The 20,163-nt window shown below is 49.9% G+C and overlaps 3 protein-coding genes across 3 annotated transcripts; 1 reads left to right on the forward strand and 2 right to left on the reverse strand.

Annotated features, from left to right (window-relative positions):
* The first annotated feature begins 963 nt into the window (after positions 1 to 963).
* On the forward strand, positions 964 to 3,437 carry LOC136045620 (fibrinogen-like protein 1-like protein). Its single transcript, XM_065731629.1, has 3 exons — positions 964 to 1,526; positions 1,946 to 2,095; positions 2,210 to 3,437. The coding sequence occupies exons 1-3, from the start codon at positions 1,418 to 1,420 to the stop codon at positions 2,770 to 2,772; spliced, it is 822 nt and encodes a 273-aa protein (XP_065587701.1). The 5' UTR covers positions 964 to 1,417; the 3' UTR covers positions 2,773 to 3,437.
* A 4,291-nt stretch (positions 3,438 to 7,728) lies between these two features.
* Positions 7,729 to 9,447, reverse strand: LOC136045623 (borealin-like). Its single transcript, XM_065731633.1, has 5 exons — positions 9,391 to 9,447; positions 9,046 to 9,144; positions 8,732 to 8,858; positions 8,207 to 8,293; positions 7,729 to 7,931 (listed from the first exon to the last, which is right to left on the reverse strand). The coding sequence occupies exons 1-5, from the start codon at positions 9,399 to 9,401 to the stop codon at positions 7,887 to 7,889; spliced, it is 369 nt and encodes a 122-aa protein (XP_065587705.1). The 5' UTR covers positions 9,402 to 9,447; the 3' UTR covers positions 7,729 to 7,886.
* A 975-nt stretch (positions 9,448 to 10,422) lies between these two features.
* Positions 10,423 to 12,864, reverse strand: LOC136045622 (fibrinogen-like protein 1-like protein). Its single transcript, XM_065731632.1, has 3 exons — positions 12,823 to 12,864; positions 12,114 to 12,230; positions 10,423 to 11,156 (listed from the first exon to the last, which is right to left on the reverse strand). Exons 1-3 carry the CDS (start codon positions 12,824 to 12,826, stop codon positions 10,510 to 10,512), a joined length of 768 nt encoding a protein of 255 aa, XP_065587704.1. The 5' UTR covers positions 12,827 to 12,864; the 3' UTR covers positions 10,423 to 10,509.
* Between the last annotated feature and the right edge of the window lie 7,299 nt (positions 12,865 to 20,163).

Consider the following 20,163-nt stretch of genomic DNA (forward strand, 5'->3'; position numbering starts at 1 on the left):
GCAACCCGGGACAGGGCTGCACCACCACATCCTCACTGCTACTGCCAGGGAGCTTAATACACTGGGGCTGCTCCCACATGGAGCGAGTCACGTCTCGTCCTCCACACTGAAATCTCTCCGCACTGAGAAGCACTTGTGCAGAGTCATGTAGATATTCTTGAAGTACAGGGGCTGGAATCCTAAATTCATTTGATATGTGCATGGACTCCTTTGTGATAACCTGTCCCCACCACGCACCCTCCCAGATAGGCACTCCGAGGATGTGCTGCTTCACAAGGAGCTCAGTTCAACGTGGAATCCATGGCAAGAAGGATTCCTGCAGCACGAAGAGCAGGGAAAACATGGGCTTGCTGGCAAAGACTTGGGTGAGGGAAGATTCATCCTTGGTGGAAAGGATCAGGTCAGGGAACACTTGAGCAAGCTGGATGTGGACGAGTTCCTGGGTGTTGAGGGATGCACCCACAGCTGCTGGGGGGCTGGCAGGTGTCACTCCACATCAGCTTTGGTTGTGCGTGGCAAATGGGAGGATCGTCCAAAAACCTGGAGGAAAACAAAAAGAAGGGGAAAAGGAGGAGGGGAACTACAGCCGGTCCCTCCCCTCAGTCCCTGGGAGGGGATAGAGCAAGTCAACCTGGAAGCCACTTTCAAGCACACAAAGGACAGCCATCAGGAACAGCTCCTGCACGCACAGGCAGGCACTGAAACCTTCCTGTAATATGAAAATACAAGCAGTTCCTCTCCCTCCTCTTCCTCAGCATGCTCTGCTCCCCACACACACACCGTGGTTCCCCATTATGCTCCGTGGGTGCTCAGAGGCCCTCTGCTCCTCCCTTCTGGTGCTATTGCCCCCCATTCCCTTTGGGAATGCCCTCTCTGCCTCCCGCCCATGCTTTGGGACACCACAGTTCCCATCCATGCGAGCTCGGATCTCTGATGCCATCCTCTGTGTACACCCCAGCCCCTGCCATTCCTTACACCCAAACCACACCCCCTCTACATATCCTCCAATCCCCTCTTGCTGCCTTCCGAGTGCTCTTAGATCCCCCACGTCCCACCCTATCCGCCCATGGGTTCATCCAGTTCCTGGCACCTCGGATGCCCTCCATTCACACTGTGACCACTCAGGCCTCTCCAGTCCCCAGTGTTTGCTCTCCTTGCTGGATGAGGACTGGCATGCAAGTGTTTGTTCAAAAGCAGTGCTCTTCAGAGCTCCCGGCTATGCTGTTCCCAGCAGGAATTCCATCCAAGGAGCTGAGCACTCACAGCAGAGAGCTGTCCGAACACTCTTGCTGGCACAGGCGTTATTTTCTTTGCAGCTGTGTACCGTGAGTCACAGCCACTTTCTTCCCAGGTTGTGTTTTCTGAGGGCTGGAAAAGAACCCTCTTTGATTTCCACCTCCAGGAGAAAGGAGGCTGTATGGGTCAGACGCACTCAGCCCATCCACTGCAGAGGGCCCCACAAGTGCCTCTCCCACTACAGCCCCATGACTGTGCGTGTCAGAAGGAGCCCCGTGCCGCAGCCATGGGTGAGTGTGGGGCTGGGGAGGGCTCCTTTTTGGGGCACTGGGAGAGGTTCTGAGCACTGCCTTCATGGGGATCGGGGGTATCAGCACGCGCAGATGGCCACGCTCCCCTGCACCCCTCCGTGCCTGCCCTGATGGTGACCCCAGCCAGGTCCTGCTTTGGGGCCAGGAACACTTTCCTGTGAGAACTCGGCAGGGTCATCTCTTGGCACTGTGCTCCACCTGACCCTGCCCCGTGCATGGCTTTGGGGATGAGGAAAGGGCAAGCTGCTCACCTCTTTGGCTGAGGAGCTGAGGCCTTCGGCTCCCCAGCTGGCACAGTGTAGCGTACGTCGTGTGTTCCTGCATCTCACGTGTGAGTGCTGGAGCCACAGGATTTCCCACCTCTCTTTCAACGTTTTTGCATCTTTTCCCTTTTCTAGCAACCCAGTACCTTCTAATCCTTGCTTGTGTGCTGATCTTGGCCGCTGCAGGCCTCTCCATGCCTGCACAAGCCCTAAACAGATTCAAGAAAACGTTCTCCAACACTTTGACAAACACTCCAAAGAAAAACAGTAAGAAGCACTCTATGGGTATCGCAGTGCTTGCACCAACCCCACTGCCATTCCTTGGTCTGGGCCTACTGCGTGCTCTCAGCGTCTCCTTGCATCAGGTAAGATGTAACACCCACCTGTTTCCTGCCCCAGGTTGGCCCAAGGAGGGCAGTGAGATCCCTCCTGGCAGCCCCAGCGGTGTCTATGTCATCCAGCCCTCAGGGCTCCACCCCATCGTGGTGCACTGTGAGATGAACGTGACAGACGGGGGCTGGACGGTCATCCAGAGGAACCGCTACAACACAGACATCACCTGGGCCGAGTCCTGGAGCACCTACAAGTACGGCTTTGGGAACGTGCACGGCGACTACTGGCTGGGCACCGAGTACGTCCACCAGATCACCAAGCAGAAGGTCTACCAGGTCAGGTTCATCATCCACGATGCCTCCAACAACACCAAGTTCGCAGAGTACAACCTCTTCAGTCTGGACAATGAGTCCCAGGGCTACCGGCTGCGGCTGGGAACTTACGCAGGGGCAGCGGGGGATGCCATGGGCTCAGACAATCCCAGTAATGTGCACAACAACCTGAAGTTCTCCACAAAAGATTGGAATCAGGACACTTCAAGAAGGAACTGTGCATCCCGCTCTGGGGGCGGGTGGTGGTACTCAGTGTGTTATTCTGTACGGCTGAATTTCAAGGGTGGCATGACGTGAGGCAGCCTGTGCAAAGGGGACTGCAAATCCTCCCTCATCCTCATCAAACCAGCTCTGTCCAGCTAGCTCTGTCTCACTGGACGCAACCAGAACAGTGCTCTGCTGCGCTGCTCATTGCTGGCTGGTGTTCTGGGCATGAGTGAGGTGTTCCTTTATACCAAGAGCAGTTTTCCTTTACTTTTTTCCTGTAAATAGCAACATTCACTGCTTTGTTCACAGCCTGACACCTGTGGTGGGTTCTTCAAACATTTTGGTTTTCCCGACACAGCGAGGGCCCATTCTCTTCCTGCTCTGATTTAAAATCTCATTCACTGCTGGCTAACCCAACCTACGCTGCTCCGCTCTGCCCAGGCAGACCGTACAGCTGCTGCAGCCTATGTTCATCCTGAAGAATAACACTGCTTTCCGAACCAGCACAGACATGTGAAAATGTCCTTTTATCCAGGAGCAGGCCTGAGGCTCCTGTTCCACTAAGAAATCAGAGGGGAAAATTTTGACAAAACTCAAGCGGGGAATTAAAGGCAAAACTTGCACTTAAAGAAGGGAGTCGGGTTTCAAAGCAGGGATCTTTCAGAAGGGGAATGCAGTACCATACAGCCTAAAGCGAGAGGTGAGAATGTGATGGTGTGCTTCCCCAGCTCCCTCTTCTCCTTTCAGCCTGGCTGTGGCACCATCGGCCTCTTTCAGGCAGGGGGTGACCACAGTCACGGTTGTTTTTAGCTCAGCTGGAGCTGATGAAGAAACCAGCACTGTGCTCAGCAGCTGAGGAACAGCTGCACCAGCACCAGCCTAACCACAGTGCTGAACACTGTCTGATTTAAACGAGATTCAGGGGGACCTAACATCAAGCTCAAAACTACAATCAGTATCCAATACGACTATGAGCCAATCATCTTACCCCCACAAACAGTAATCAGCCCGGAGCCCTTGATCTCTCCTGTACCATAGTGGAACGTACAGCTGGATCTCCCCTTGAGTTGGGGTGCCTCTCAAGGTTACACCTGTTGCAGGAATTCTTCATCACGCAATCCCAGGATCACAGGGGCTAGAAGGGGCCTCCGGAGCTCCCCCATTCCAACCGCACCAGAGCAGTTCCCTGCAGTACACTCCTGTTGCTCTCTCAGGTAAAGAGCAACTCCACCGCCTCAGTTCATAATGGCATTGCCTTTACGGACTCTGCCCCCCAAGTCTTTCAGTTTCAAGCCTGCCACACTGGGACAGCCAGCCTGCTGCCAAGGATTGCCTGGCCTCCTCTGGACAGGTGGATCCTATCCCTGCCAGACAGGTTATAATCTACAAGAAGTCCCATTCCAGCAAAACAAAAACCCTCTCGGCGACGACAGCCACGTAGCCAGGAGATGATATGCATTACACATCTATTTCAGGCTTCACTCCTTCCTTCAGCTAGCAAACCTGAAAAGGTAACGTGGGCTCTAACGTTTTCCACTTGTGCTTCACAGGGCTTTATAGTCTTTGGTTCCGCCCATGTTCTGCCTTCCATTTGTGCCCACAGGAAAGAGTAGCAGTGGACAGCAGTCTGTGCAGTGATTCCTTACACTTGCTGCAGTGATTTCTTATGCCTTGATGTTAAGAGACTCTGCCAAAACGGATCCTCAGTAAGTGACTAACGGCTTGTTAAGCTGTGTCATCTTTGCTAAGATTATGTCTTGTATCGACTGTGCACATACCATCCCTCAGACAGAAACCACAGTGTGAATGGGGTCACACTCAGAGTTTGGGTGTGACTATCTTGGGAAGATTATGGAACAGGGGAGACGAGGTGATCCCAGACAGCCAGCATGGCTGCAGCAAGGGGAGAGCAGGCTGACCCACCTGGTGGCCTTCTGTGATGTGCTGGTGGGAAACAGAAGAGTAGCTGATGTTTCTACCTGGAATTCTGATAAACCTTTGACATGGTCCACCACCACATCCTTGTCCCTGAGTTGGAGAAATACAGGTTCAAAGGGTGGATTATTTGTTGGATAAGGAATTGGTTGGAAGGTCATGTCCAGAGGGCTGTGGTCAATGTCTGTGTCAGGTGGAGGTGGTGACAAACGGTGTCCCACAGGGGCCCGTCATGGGACCTGTACTCTTCAACATCTTTATCAGTGACATAGGTGATGGGACTGAGCGTATCCTCAGTAAGTTTGCTGATGTTACCAAGCTGAGCGGTGCAGCTGACACAAGAGAAGGAAGGGGCAGCATCCAGAGGGGACATGGACAGCAGGCCCACATGTACCACCTGAGGTTCAACAAGGCCGAGTGCACAGTGCTGCCCTTGGGTAGGGGCAATGCTGGGTATGTGTTCATACTGAGGCGAAGAACTCCTTGAGCAGCCCTGTGGAGAAGGACTTGGGGCTCTGGCGGAGGGAAAGCTGACCTGAGCAGCAGTGTGCACCCAGAAAGCCGCCAGCACCTGGGCTGCATCAGCAGAGGGCTGGCAGCAGGCAGGGAGGGGACCGTCCCCCTCTGCTCTGCCCTCGTGAGGCCCCACCTGGAGCACTGCGTCCAGGCCTGGGGCCCCCAGCACAGGAAAGATGTGGGGCTGCTGGAGAGGAGGAAGGCACGAGGGTGCTCAGAGGGCTGGAGCACCTCTGCTGTGGAGACAGGCTGAGGGAGCTGGGGGTGTTCTGCACCACACTTCAGCCTTCCAGCACCTAACAGGGCCTGCATGAAAGCTTGGGAGGGACTGTTTGTCAGGGAGGATCGTGTTAGTACAAGGGGTAACAGCTTTAAACTAAGTTGGTGAAACCGAAATCCATAGGGTGTCCTTGAAACCCATCAGGTGCCCCACCAGTGTGGGGGAGCTCATTACCTCAAGTTAAGATTAAAGGCAGAACACGCCACAGTGACTGCATCCTGGCTGTTTGTGAACCTGGGGGCATGGCAGAGAGCAGGGTCAGACCCCTGAACTTCAGAAAAGTGAACTGCCAGCTCTTCAAAAAATCAGGAGGAAAGGTCGCCTGGTAAACTGTCCTTATGGAAGCAGGAATCAAACAGAACTGACAAGTCCAAGGACACCTTTGACAGAGTGCAAGAACTCTCCATCCCCGCGGGAAGGCAGGAAACCAGCACGGTTTAGCAAGGAGCACTTGGTCAAAGTGAGGGAGAAGGACAAGCATGGGAAGGGGAAGCTGGGGGGGAGTGAGTGTACTGAAAAGAAATGAAATGGAATTGGATATAGCGGAGCAGAATGATGTGGAGTGGTGTGAAGTCACAGGGAATGCAATGAAATGAAGTGGATGGGAGTGGGATGCAATGAAAAGAGATGGAGTATAGTGGAGTGAAACGGAATGGAGTGAAAGGGAACACAGTAAAATAGAGTGGAGTGCTACTAGAATGTACAGTTCTATCCAGGAAGTTTAATTTTGTGTTGGATGCCTACCATCCCTGCTTCTTCTAGGAGCTTTACCCAAAAGCTGTCCTAAGAGCGTCCTCTTACCCAAATCCTTGAATAAAGACCCTAGTGAGTCTTCCTTCCATACATGTGATACTGTGGGGCTCTTCATGAGTATGTGGTCAGCACGGCTGGCCATACCTACCCTTCACCTGGACCAGAAGACTATTTGGGCATGACCTTACATACCCAGTACCATGCATTCCAAATCGCCACAAACACCAACTGGTCAGCAAACTTTTCCGGCCAGACATAAACAGACCACTTAGTACTTCTGTGCCACAGCCATCTTATCTTCCCACCACAAGCAGCAGCTATCACTACTGAAAGACAAGGATCAGCATCAGCTAATCATACTGCAGCACCACTGAATTTAACACAACAAGCTACTGGGCCAATTAGCCAGGAATTACAACAAACAAAGAATTGTACTACAGAACCACATGGCGTTAGACATACTGACCACTGTCCAGGGGGGTACCAGTGCAATCATTAACAGTGACTGCTGTGTATGCAACCCTGATGGTTCCAAAATGGAACTCGTACAATGACACAGATGAAGACCCAAATAATTAAAATGGAACAACTAGTGAATGATCCTATCTGTACTTGGTTAGCCCCCATAACTCCATGGTGCAGGAAATAGTTGTACAGTATGATTGGACTCTGACACGTGTGCCGCCTTCATTGCTGCATGCTCTATTGCTTATGTGGGATTTGGATGCAGTGTTCTTCAGCTGTCCTCTGAGGAGCTATGTCCCAGTTCATGCTGTGAAGTGGTGGAACATGTGAGCAAACACAGATCACAGCCTGAACAGGTGGCTGACCTGTGAGAAAAGTCTCCTGTTTGCTTGGGAACACAAGTAAACTGCCTCAGCCTCCACTTCTGCACGTAGCTAAAAAGAAACTCATCCGTGAGAAACTGCTCTGCTGCCGTACCCTTGTCTTGTGCAAATGACCTTGCCTTGTGCAAATGACCTTGCTTACCCTGATGTTTTATTGAGTCCCGCTGATATAAATGTGGCCACAGTTCCAAGAGGTTGCACAGTCGCCTTACCAGCCTGCCTCCAGTACGTGCTGGGGGAGAACCCATGGCAGAGAATCTACAGGCCAGCTGCCCCCAGTAATGCCAGTGCTTTGATCAGGTACATCATGATTTGCCTGTGCACTTGCTTCAAGATCAGAAAACCTTGATGAAGAAGCACTGGAGCTTTTACAATACACTGAGAGATTCTGTTGCAAAGAAGCGAATCAGCCTCCCTGCATTGCCTGAAATCCTTGAACTGAATAGCAGAGGGAAGTTCCAGTTTGGTTAAACCAAATACTACTGCCACGTAGGCCGCAGAAGGGGCAGAAGTTATTCTAGTAGTTTACGCAAGCAGTATACTGCAGAAAAATGAACTACTGCTTACCCTAGAGGCACACAGGGCTCAGGCAGAACAGAAAATGGATTTGGGCGATGAAAATGGCTAGCTATTAGGTGCCTGGCAGCTGTGATTCAGTTGTAGCTGGCACGAATCACTCTGACAGCTGAAGAAGGACATTTGAATATTAACAGCATTGTCAATTATACAGCACTGGTTTTAACTGCTTTCTTGTTTGTTTTTATTTTGTTTTGTTTAAATGAATGCTCACAGAATTATAAGACAGCAAATAAAATGTACTTGTAGCTCATAGTAGTTCCACATTTACAAAAGGTGTTGACATTAATTGACCTTCACCTATGGGTTTTTGCACTGCTACATGCTTGTGCAAGACGAACCTAGGCAGAAAGAGAAATCCATCAATAGCTGAAGAGATTACATCCCACAGCCACTTCCAATTACCACCTGAAGTGGAAGACACCTTTAGTTTTGATTCAGGTTTTCAAAATGCTGACAACAGGTTTTTTCCCCCCCAAACAGGTGTGAGGTTTTATCCTCCTTCCCTTCCCAGTTCATGCTTCTTCTCAACCAGTGGTAGGAGCTAAGATACAATGCTGCTTTACAGCCTCAGGTCTTGAATAGGGAAAAAAAGAATACACACACACACACTTACAGATAGCTTCTTCATTATGCCTTGTGCCTCTGGATTGAGATGAAGAAGATTCTTCTTGGTCAGATCACTTGCTGTTAAACGAATGCTCTAAAAAATAAAATAAAAATAAAACACCACCAAATCTCAGCTTTCCAGGTTGTTTAGCTGCAGCAGCTGTAAGCAGCAAAAATGAAACACAATGCACGCTAGGAGACCACATACACCTCAACTACCACATCCAGCTTGACCAGCTCATCTCATACCTGCCCTTGGTGTACCAATGCACTATCAAGAGCAGAAGCTACTTTAAGCATTACTTAAACGCACAGTAAAGCAACAGTCTGCATTCTGCTTAGACCAGATCAAACTCCTCCAGCTTCTGACTAATAATTTCTTAAGGTTTTTTTAAAGTCACATTTATAAACTGTGGTAGCACCAGTAAGCAGAAGGGAATGAAGAGTCCCTTGAAACTGATAAGGCCCCCCAGAAGGTACAAGCTCTCCTTGCTGCATGGGTTTTACAGAATGAAAAAAACTTTGATTTTACCTCCCCTCCTCCAGCAGGGATAGTAATGAAGACATCATTGCCATCAGCAAGGGGACTGCCATTAGCAGAGATGGTGTAAACACGTTCATTTACTGCAGGTGTGCGCAAATGTGGCATCTTGAAAATTCTGGAAAAAACAACAGGTGAGGAACTTTATAGCAATGGCTTAAAGTATTTGGACCAAACGCCTTCCATTCCAGGTTGAAAGCACTGATGGAAAATATTTTGCATATAGGCAACTATGGTGTAAGAAGCAAACAGCAAGGCACTTTTCTGTATAAGAAATTAACAGAAAAATGTAACAGAATACAAACCTGGAATCAAACCTGGGTGTGACAATGGAGGCACCTCCTCGAACACAGAGATCAAGATTTCTACCAGTAGCTGGAGTGATAAAGCTGCTTTTGCTTGATCTGCTTAAAAGGAAGCATGTAAGTAAAGCCCTGCTCTCAGAAAAAATAATTTTAACAGATACAGAAGCACTGTCTTATCAAAGACTTAAGTGAGATGACCTGAGGTTCTCACAAATTGACCTACAGCATGACACGCTTACATTATCCGGCCTACTAAGCCATGCACCATCCCATCAAGCAGCTACATTAGCACTGCAGCCTTCCTCTCTATTTCTGAAATACTGCTGCAAAACTCATCCCTGTTACCTTTTGCTCATGCGCTTCACTCTTGCTGAAGGAGCTCTTCTGCTCTTGGATGCTGGTGCTTTTGTTTAGCTGCAGCATGTTAGGACAATGAGTAACAGCTTTAAACTAATGAGGTGAAGTTGACATGAGATATAAGGAGGAAATTATTCCCCTTCCCAGTATGAAGCAACCATCCATCCTTGCACAGAGGCAGATTTTGGGCAAGGGTATTGTGGTCTGTCCCTGCTGACCAAGCACAGTCACAACATAATGCATAGCAGAAGCATCCAGAGATCTGAGAACCAAATCACAGTCAGATTTTGGTACAAAACTGTACAGAGCTGTGTAAAGCAACCACAGCAGAGGGACATCTTCAGGACAGTAAACACCAGGGAGAATGAGCATCAGGCCTTCTGCAGAGGAGTATTCAAGCACTTCAGAATAAAAGCAAAACAACACACATCAGCAGATGTCCCCTGCATGGTACACCAGCTCTGCACCAGTTCATTGCTGGAGGATCATCAGCTGACATGGCCCAGCAGTGCCTGAGAAAACCATCTCAGGATGAACAGCCTGCAAACTATCCACAGGAATGATGTGCTGTGTGTGCTGCAGGGAGGCTTGAGCTCACTTGGGTGGGTGTATCTCCTTGTTCAGTCAGAGATCTGTGACAGTACACCACATAATACATCCACCCTTCCTGAGGTCTGCCACCCTGGGGCCTGGACAGAGTGGTCCTTCCTCTGTTCATATTATTGATACAGCAAGGAGACAGCAAAGTCTGGCACCAAGGTTTATTGTAGCTGATTTCTCACATTGTGGGTAGCAGTTACAGAACAGGGGAGCAAAGCAGGGAGATGCCAATTGTGTGGAGAAGGGAATTTGCACTTCTGCCTCCTCCCACCCCAAAGCAGTGCCTGCATCCCAGTGCCGGCCAGCACAGCAGTACCAGGAGAGGCTGCCCACAGGCCCCGGGCTTCAGGAGACCACTCCCCAGCCCCAGAGCCACGGTGTCAGAGCTGGTGGCCATGTGGGAGCTGCAGGTGTCACGGGGCACCAGCAAGGCTGGCACAGGGCTGGCAGGCACGGGGATGGGGGACCAGGCTTGGGATGGTGGCACTCCCCCAACCTCTGGCACAGTCAGCACACATCGGTGGGTTTGACCAGGATGAGGGATGATGTGCAGTCACCTTTATCACAGAATCCCGGCCAGAGGATGTACTTTTTGGCATTGAGCACGACATTCTGGCACCTGTCATACCACCACCCCCCATAGCTGTTGGCGCAGTTCCCGCTGTACTGGTCCTGGTCCTTGTCCACCGTGCTGAACTTCATATTGTCGTGGATGCCGCCTTTCTTGGGATAGTAACCAGTCAGGTAGTCATCCCCTTCACCAGAAAACCGGCCCAGCCTCAGCGGGTACCCGCTGCTCTCGCTCTCCACACGGAAGATGTCGTACTCAGCATAGTGGGTGACATTGGCTTTGTCCCGCACGACAAAGCGGACCTTGTAGGTGCCCTGCTGTGTGAGCAGGTGCAGGTACTCGGTGCCCAGCCAGTGGTCGCCCTGCACGTTCCCGAAGCCGTACTTGTAGGTGGTCCACGATTGTTTCCATGCAATCTCAGTGTCGTGAGAGTTTCGCTGGACAACAGTCCAGCCCTTGCCTTCAGTGTCCATGTCACACCACACCACGCGGGGGGGAGACCCTGCTGGCTGGATGACATACACTCCACTGGGGCTGGTCTTGCGGAGGTGGCTGCAGTCTTTGGGGAACCCTGCAACAGGAACTGTAGCAAACAGAGAGGGGTGGGAAAGAGAAGGGCTGTATAAGTCTGTGCGGGCAATGAGGAGCTCCTAGAAGAAAGACTCAAAAAGGGATGGTATAATCTGTGGTCTTTTCTGCACTGGCTCTGGCTCTTCTGCAGGGAGACCAAAGGTCCCTGAGAGTCGTCCTGCAAAGCGCCCTGCTTATGATCACGATTTTTTTTTGGAGCTGCTGATGCATTCAGCCAAGACAGGGGGAAAAGGTTCTCCCAGATGCCAGTCATCTCTTCCAAGTGAAGCTGGCCTGTGCACTGGGCCTTTGATAATCTGAGATGCAGCTCCTGCAAAGATAAAAAGTGTGCAAAATGCTCCACTGGATTAGGATATATAATGAAATTTCATGTTTACTCTTGGAGTTGTGGCACTGCAAAAGGGCAGGTTCTACCTTGATCTGATAGGGATCTCCTCCCCCAGCTTGCTTCAGTTCATCTGTTAACAAGACTTATCTGTCATCATTTAAGTGCCAAACTAATCTGTCATCTAATTTGTTTTTCTTGTTTTGTGTCTGATGATGGACTGCGGGTTCTTCAAATTCAGCCTGTGAATTCTGCGTATCTTTGGCATATGTCTTGCATTACCCTGCATGTGGGGATGGAGGGGAAGACTCAACAAGAGCTACAGATAAATATATAAATAAGTAACAAAGTACTGGAAAGACCTCTGATGTTCTGATGGAACTGTTCAGGCAGAAGTCCTCCAATTTCAGCCTGGAGCCACCAAAGGATGGCTTGATATGTGTCAGGCTGCTTACTTTACAAGAGTTCAGGAGTCAGTATGTTGAGGAGTTTTTGTCTTATACCTCAGTCAACCTGCCTGTGTGACAGCCTGTCTGGCACCTAGCAGACCCGAGGGTCAGTGCTGAGCAAGGAAGATGCTCTCCTGCTCTTGATGCCACTTCCCCCAGTCCAATCCATACTCACAGCTCCGCGAGCTGGCGGTGGGCATTCCTGGACCTGCGCTCACACAGAGGAGCATCGCCACCACCACGGGCAGGAGGACAAGGTTCCCACGGAGCTGGTGTGTCCCAGCCTGCTGCCCTGGGGAGGGAAGGACACAGAACTGTCAGGGCCCCTGGACAGCCCCCCACCCTTCAGTTTCCCTGAAGAACTCTGACCAGGGAAGGCAGAGATGCAGGACCAAGATCCAGAGGATGAGTCCTATGATACTCCTGTCCAGATACCAGCTGGACGGGAGGAAGTCTCTTGTGCGTGCACAGTTACATGTGCCCAAACCACTGGCCACCAATACAATCTCATGCTCTGCATCAGCTCAGTGCTGGGGGAGGTACAAGTCCCAGCTGGGGAATGGCCCCTGTGCAATCACAAGCGCCATGTGCTCTGACCAGGAGGGGAAAGAACCAAGCTGAAATATAGGGCTCTATACTAACCATACTAACAGAACTGGCCTTAGGTAGCCTGCAAAAAACATAATGTGCCACCACGGATATATGTCACCTACTGCTTTGGTCTGCATCCTTTCTAAGACCAGGCCAGGCCATGTGTCACCCAGGCCAGGTCATGGCTGCTGTCTTGCTGATCTCCTTGTGCCTTTGTATACTCACCCCATGCAGGTCTGGTTTGAGCCCAGCAGCAAACCTTAATGCAGCTTATTTCTGGGAAGATAACTCACCCATCACAACAGCACAGCTGAGCAGAGAGTAGGAACCCAGTGGTGCACTCTCCCATGCCAGGCTCTGCGTGGTTACTTTATAGGCACTGTGCACACCCACTTGTGTTCACACATTGTTTGTAGAGGCACTAGGAGGCACTTGCAGTCTGTGACTCAAGCAGCTTTTAGATCCCTTTACAGCACAATAGGGTGCCTGGGGGGAGGGGATCATGCTCTTTCAGGCAGAGAATTACAAAATAATCCCTTCCATGTGCAGAGATTTCACTTATTGACTCTTCCCGTTACACAAACACTGCATGTGAATTGCCCACTTGGAGTAATTTCTGGAGAGCCAATGATCAAATTGAAGTGAAGAGACGTGGCTTTTTCTAAGGATGTAAACAAACTGGTGAGGGAGGTGAGCTTAGGTTTCCTATTTGCCTAGTTCCAAAGGTGATGTCAGAAAGATGGGTACAGATCCTCAAGAGACCATCCTGCTAACCTTCCACTTGCAGGTTTCAGGATCAATTGATGAAATCATTGAGCTGGAACCAGTGTCCAGCAGCCAGAAGTCACTGCAGGCACAACGTCCCCTGGCACTGCAGTCTGCACAATCTGAGCAGGGGAAGATGACAAGCCTGTGGGTCCCTTTCCCATTTTCCTTCCCAAGTCTTGTTTTTGGCCTGGCAAGGCCCTACAGACCCAGAAACGTTGCTCCTTGTAGAAAAATGCTCCCAGGGTGGGGGTCCATGGGGGCTGCTTTGGGTCCAGAGGGTGTAGTCTTCATCGCACTAATTTAACCAGGTAGAGAAGTAACCTTTCTATTTCCTTGTCCCAGAGGCCAAATACTGGTTTCAGTAATATACTGAATAGACATATCTTCTTTGAGGCATGGCTTTAAACCCAATGTGCACATCAACCATCACCAAGGTAAGGTTTCCACCAAACTCTGTCCTGCAGGAACTCATGTCAAGTAGTGCAACTTGTAGGGCCTGTGGCACTCTGCAGGACTTAAGGCAGGAGAAGGAAGGCCAGAGCTATCTCCTGGGGAGCAGCAAAGTCTGGAGCAGAGGCTAGCCAGGAGCTGAAGCATGAAAGCAGTGTCCTCACCAAAGTGGTTCTCAACTGCAAAGAGCTGAGCACAGCAGGCAGCTGAGTGTAGGCAACAGCCCCAAGCAAGGCAAGCCCATCTGACTAACCACAGCCAGGATCCTGGGCAGAATGACATGAGGCAAGAAACAGGGCTAGAGATGTGCTACAGCAAGCATCTGAGTGAGTATCCAGCAAGAAAAGCAAGCATCCAACAAGAAAAGCACAGCATAGGTCTAAGATTCATCCAGAAAGCAAGGGCAGAGGATGGGACCAGAGCCCAGGACTGGAGGCACAGGGCTGAGTAGAAATGGGCCTTAGGGACCCACTGCTCCTGAAAGACAGATGGTATGAGTCTTCCTCTCCTTGAACAACAGCAGTTCGGCTTTACTTCACCTCCAAGCCAGATGCATCAGAGAAAAAGATGATCCTTCCCATTTTGCCATGATGCAGAAAAAGCAGAGTTAAGGTGGTTGGTCAGAGGTCACAGGGGTAGATGGTGTGAAGGGGGAGGTATGAAGGAGGAAGGGGAGAAAATGTCACTCAATAGAGAGGAGCGAGTAGTTCAGAGTTGTCAACTAGATCTGATGGGGGAAGAGGGTGGAGGTCAACAGGATGGAGAAGGGCTTGGGGATATTGTCGTTGCAGGAGATTGCAGGGAAATAACTCTGGATCACCCTGTAGGATTTTGTGAGGATTTCCCAGAGGAGATAGCGTTGTGAACTAACCACCTAAAATCTTCTTGTTTCCCTTTAGGGATGCCTGCACCTGTTGCTTCCCTAAAGTGTCTGTATACTTGTTGTGGTTTCTTGATTTTTGTTGTTGGTATTCCACATCAGAACATCATGTAAAACAACGGTTAAAGAGTTTATGTTCTGGTTCTGTGAGCTGACATATTTGGGCATTTTGGGTTCTCAGATGGGAGGACCTGATGGGCAGAGGAAAAAAGTTCGAGCTCCTGGCAGGACACCAGCCACTCTCTCTCTCTCTCTCTCTCTAAGTTTGCCATGGAAAAAAAGCATGTGCTTCCCCTGCAGTCTACTAGTGTAAAACTTTGTATTTTTGAACACTCTTGTCTCTCATTTTTTTTATTTTGTTGGATTTAGTAAATTACCATTCCTCCTCAGATTGTTGCCATTGTTTTCTTTAGACCCATCTGCTATCTCCATGCCCTTCCCCCTCCCCCAGAGTGCACGGCCTGCTTGGGGCCAGCCATGCTGCAAAAGGTGAGGCAGTTTTTTTTTCCCCCTCTCTCCTTTGTTTTGTTTTGTTTTGTTTTGTTTTGTTTTGTTTTGTTTTGTTTTGTTTTGTTTTGTTTTGTGCCCCTGTCACAGACACAGATCTAGGGATAACTCTGTGACAATACTAATGTGCACCGCATGGGAAATAAAGAGATCTGTGTGCAGTCACAAGGCCATGATCTCATAGTGATCATAGAGACATGGTGGGACAACTCACATGACTAGAATGATGCCATGGATGGCCGTGTGCTTTGTAGGAAAGACAGGATGTCGAAGCAGGGTGGTGGAGTTGCTCTTTATGTGAGAGAGCAGCAGGAATGTATCAAACTTCACCTGGGGGAGGGTGATGTACCAGTGCAGAGCTTGAGGGTGACAATTAAGGGGCAGGCTAGAGTGGGTGACGCTGTTGTGGGAGTATATTATAGGCCCCCTGATCGGGAGGAGAAAGTTGATGAGGCCTACAAGGAGCTGGAAGTAGCCTTGCTATCTCAGGTGCTGGTTCTTACGGGGGACTTCAATTATCCAGATATTTGTTGGGAAAGCAACATGGCAACAGGCACATGCGCTCCAGACAGTTCCTGCAGTGTGTTGAAGATAACTGTCTGATGCAGGTGATGGAGGAGCCAACAAGGAGTGGGGAGTTACTGGACCTTATTCTTACTAATAAGGATGGGCATGTTAGGGAAGTGAAGATTGGGGGCAAACTGGGATGTAGTGATCATGAGACGGCAGAGTTCAAGATCTTGAGTGGAAGAAGCAAACCAAAAAGTAGGATTGCTACCCTGGATGTCAGGAGAACCAACTTCGATCTCTTCCAGGACCTTCTTGGAGCTATCCTGTGGGCTATAGGGAGTTAGAAGGTAAGGGGGCCTGTGAGAGCTGGTCAGCATTTAAACGGTGCTTCTCTCAAGCTCAGGATCGGTGCATCCCTGTGAGTAAGAAATCTGGCAAGGTTGGCAGGAGACCTGTGTGAATGAGCAAGGAGCTTGTGCATAAACTCAAAGGGAAGAGAAATGTCCATGAGATGTGGAAAAAGGGTCTGACCACTTGGGAAGAATATAGGAATGTTGTCAGGGCCTGCAGGAATGCAACAAAGAAAGCCAAAACCAACCTGGAATTGGACCTGGTAAAAGAGATAAAGGATAATAAGAAAGGTTTTTTAAGTATGTCAACAGTAAAAACAAGACTAAAGAAAAAATGTGGGTCCTCTACTAAATGAGGGGGGTGTTCTGGTTGCCAGGATGCAGAGAAGGTAGAGATACTGAACACCTTTGCTTCAGCTTTTACTATGGGAACTCCCTCTCAGGACTCCTGGACCATGGGGCAAGTGAGAGGGTCTGGGGAATGGAAGGCTCCCCATTGCTGAGGGAGGAGATGGTCTGAGGGCATCTATGCAACATCGGTGTATGTAAATTCATGGGCCCCAATGGGATGCATTCACGTGTGCTGAGGAATTTGGCAGAGGTGACTGCTGAACTGCTCTCATCATCTTTGAGAGGTTTTGGAGAATGGGAGAGGTGCCTGAAGACTGGAGGATAGCTACTGTCACTCTGGTCTTCAAAAGGGCCAAAAATGAGGACGTGTATCCGCATGACCTATACCAGGCCAGTCAGCCTCATCTCTGTCCCTGGAAAGGTGATGGAACAGTCTGTTCTGGATGCCATCTCCAGGCAGTTGGAAGAGAGTTACCAAGAGTAGTCAGCATGGGTTCACCAGTGGGAGGTCATGCTTGATCAACCTGGTGGCCTTCCATGATGTCTGGCTGGGTGGATGGGGGGAGAGCAGTGGATGTAGTCTACCTTGATTTCAGCAAGCCATTTGCCACTGTCTCCCACAGCATCCTAATAACAAAGTTGAGGATGTGTGGAACAGGTGAGTGGACAGTGAGGTGGATTGAGAACTGGCAGACTGGTAGAGCTCAGAAGATTGTGATTGGTGGCGCAGAGTCCAGTTGGAGGACTGTACTTAGTGGTGTCCCTCCCAGACATCTTGTACCTAGGGAGGAATAATTGTATACAATGGTACAGGTTGGGAGATGAGCTGCTGGAGAGGAGCTCTGAGGAGAGGGACATGGGTGTCCTGGTGGATGACAGGTTGACTATGAGCCAGCAGTGAGCCCTGGTGGCCAAGAAGGGCAATGGGATCCTGGGGTTCATTGAAAAGAGCGTGGCCAGTAGGTCAAGGGAGGTGATCCTCCCCCTCTACTCTGCCCTAGTGAGGCCTCATCTGGAGTACTGTGTCCAGTTCTGGGCTCCCCAATACAAAAAAGACAGGGATCTCCTTGAAAGAGTCCAGTGGAGGGCTACAAATATGATAAAGGGTTTGGAACACCTCCCTTATGAGGAAAGGCTGAGAGACCTGGGGCTGTTCAGCCTTGAGAAAAGAAGACTCAGAGGGGATCTGATCCACATCTATAAATATCTAAGGAGTGGGAGGCAAAGGGATGAGGCTGAACTCTTCTCAGCAGCGTGTGGTGATAGGACGAGGGGAAATGGCCACAATCAGAAGCACAGGAAGTTCTGCACAAATGTGCATGGGAACTTCTCCACAGTGCAGTGATGGAGCACTGGCATAGGCTGCATAGAGAGCTGGTGGAGTCTCCTCTGGAGACATTCAAGACCCACCTGGACGCCTACCATGCTACCTGGGCTAGGGAGGTGCTATGGCAGGGGTTTGGACTCAGTGATCTCTGGAAGTCTCTTCCAACCCCCACAATTCTGTGACTCTGTGATTCTGTGGTGGATGGTGCCATACCGAATGGCACTGGGGTGGTTACTAGGAACAATTTCTTCTCCAAGCAGTGCTGCAGAGGCACAGCTACCCAAGGAGGTGGTGCAGACATCATCCCTGGGAGTGTTCCAAAGCCATGGAGATGTGGCACGGAGGAATGTGGTCAGTGAGCATGGTAGGGTGGGTTGAGGTTGGGCTTGGTGATTATAGAGGTTTTTTCAAACAGTAATAAGTCTATGATTCTGTGATTCTCTGGGTTGGTCCAAGTGAAGGGCACAGGTGGGGTTGGTTGGCCACCAGGACACACTGATGTACTTAGGGCCATAACAGTAGCAGTTAATCCCAAAAGAGCAAATTGCACCTGACTGTACAGGTCTGCCAGTGCTCCACGGGCCCTCAGACTGTGTTCCCTAGCTTTTGCTGTAGCTCTTCATGCCCATAAAGTTACTACAGTGCCTGTTCTGCTGCAGCCAGCTCTGTGTCCTACACAAGGCCTGGTGCCACAGCTGTATTTGCAGGGCTGGGGAAGCAGTACCCTTCAGGGAACTGGAGAAGTAAGGAGTAACCAAAAGTAAGTGGAGCTTTGCATGTTGCTGGTCTGATCTCCACAACAGAGCAGGGATGATTTATCAGTAATGAGTGGTGTCCTTCATGGGTCAGTAATGACACTGGTGCTGTTAAATATCTCCATCGATGACACTGACCATGGAACGAGTGCACCCTCAGCAGTTTGTGGATGACACCTCGACATGTCCAGGGATAAGATGCCATCCATAGGCTGAGCAGTATGTCCAGGAGAACCTGATGAGTTTCAATAAATCCAGTGCAACTGCATCTGTGTCATGGCACCCCCTGCAGTCTGTACAAGCTGGGGGATGTAAGGATGGAGCACAGCCCTGTCAAAAATGACCTGGCAGTACTGGTGGATGGGAGCTGGGCATGAGCCAGCAGTGTGCCCTCATAGCCCAGAAAGCCGACTGTCTCTGTGTACTCGAAGCAGTGTGGCCAGAAGGGCAGGGAGGGGATCTGCCCCTCTGCTCTGCACTGTGACCTCACCTGCAGCACTGTGCTCAGATGGGGAAGTGCTCAGCACAGGAGAGACTTGGATCTGTTGGAGTGTGTCCAGAGAAGGACCACAAAAATGATCCCAGGGATGGAACACATTCCTACGAGGACAGGCTGAGAGCTGGGGCTGTGCAGCAAAGAAGGCTCCAGGGAAAGCTGAGAGCAGCCTTCAGTATCTAAAGGGGCTGTAAGAAAAGGGGACAAACTCTTCAGCAAGGTCTGTTGTGACAGGACAAGGGAAGAGGTTTCAAAATAAGAGGAGAGATTTAGATTGGATACAAGGAGAAAAATTTGTACAATAAGGCAGTGAGGCTTTGGCACAGGCTGCCCAGAGATACAGTGGGTGCCCCATCGCTGGACAGCCAGGGTCACGCTGGACAGGGCTCTGAGCACTGATAGATTTGTTGGTGTCCCTGTGCACTGCAGGGAGTGGGACCAGTGGGACCAGGCCTTTGGGGGCCCCTTCCAACTCCAATGATTTCATAATTCAATGACTCTGTGTTATGGTTCTATGATTTTTGTTGTATTATTAATATTCCACATCATAACATCATGTGGAGTATTGGGAGTTAAAGGGTTAATGCTCTAGCTCTGTTCTGGGTATACCTGACCAGGAATCGAACCCGGGCCGCCGCCGTGCAAGCACCGGCTCCTAACCACTACACCACAGCATTAACTCTTTAACTTAATAATGCAACAAAAATCATAGAACCATAACACTCTGTGATTTAGAATGTGTTGCTTAGGGTCATGTCAAGGTCGGTTGTGAATATGACAAGGAATGGAGATTCTGCGACTGTTGCTTTTGTTTTGTTTTGTTTGTTTTTCCAGTGTTTGAAGATGATATTTTCTTAATCTAATTGTAATTTCCCTGCTTCCCTTCAGTCTGTTGCTTCTCACCTTGTCTCTGTGGCCCTCCAGAGCCACAGAATCACAGTGTCAGATATTCATTTAGATTGGAAGTGACAGTCTTAACCCTCTGCTCAACACAGATCTACAGTGTGATGTCCTCATTCAGTAAAGATCTGAAAACCTTCAAGGACAGAAATCTCACAGCCTCTCCAGACACCTGTTCCAGTATTTGACCAACTTCATGCTAAAAATAGTCCCTGACTTGAATTTCCCATGTTCTAGCTTAGACCCATTGCTTCTCATCCCAGCACCTCTGAGAACAACCTGGCTCTACATTCAAGGTACTTATCAGGCTGTGAAGGCCACAAAGGCTGCTCTTTTGCCT

Source organism: Cyrtonyx montezumae, unplaced genomic scaffold (genome assembly GCF_038088225.1).
Source record: "Cyrtonyx montezumae isolate F1298 unplaced genomic scaffold, pur_monq_1.0 scaffold_15, whole genome shotgun sequence".
In the NCBI taxonomy this organism is placed as follows: Eukaryota; Metazoa; Chordata; class Aves; order Galliformes; family Odontophoridae; genus Cyrtonyx; species Cyrtonyx montezumae.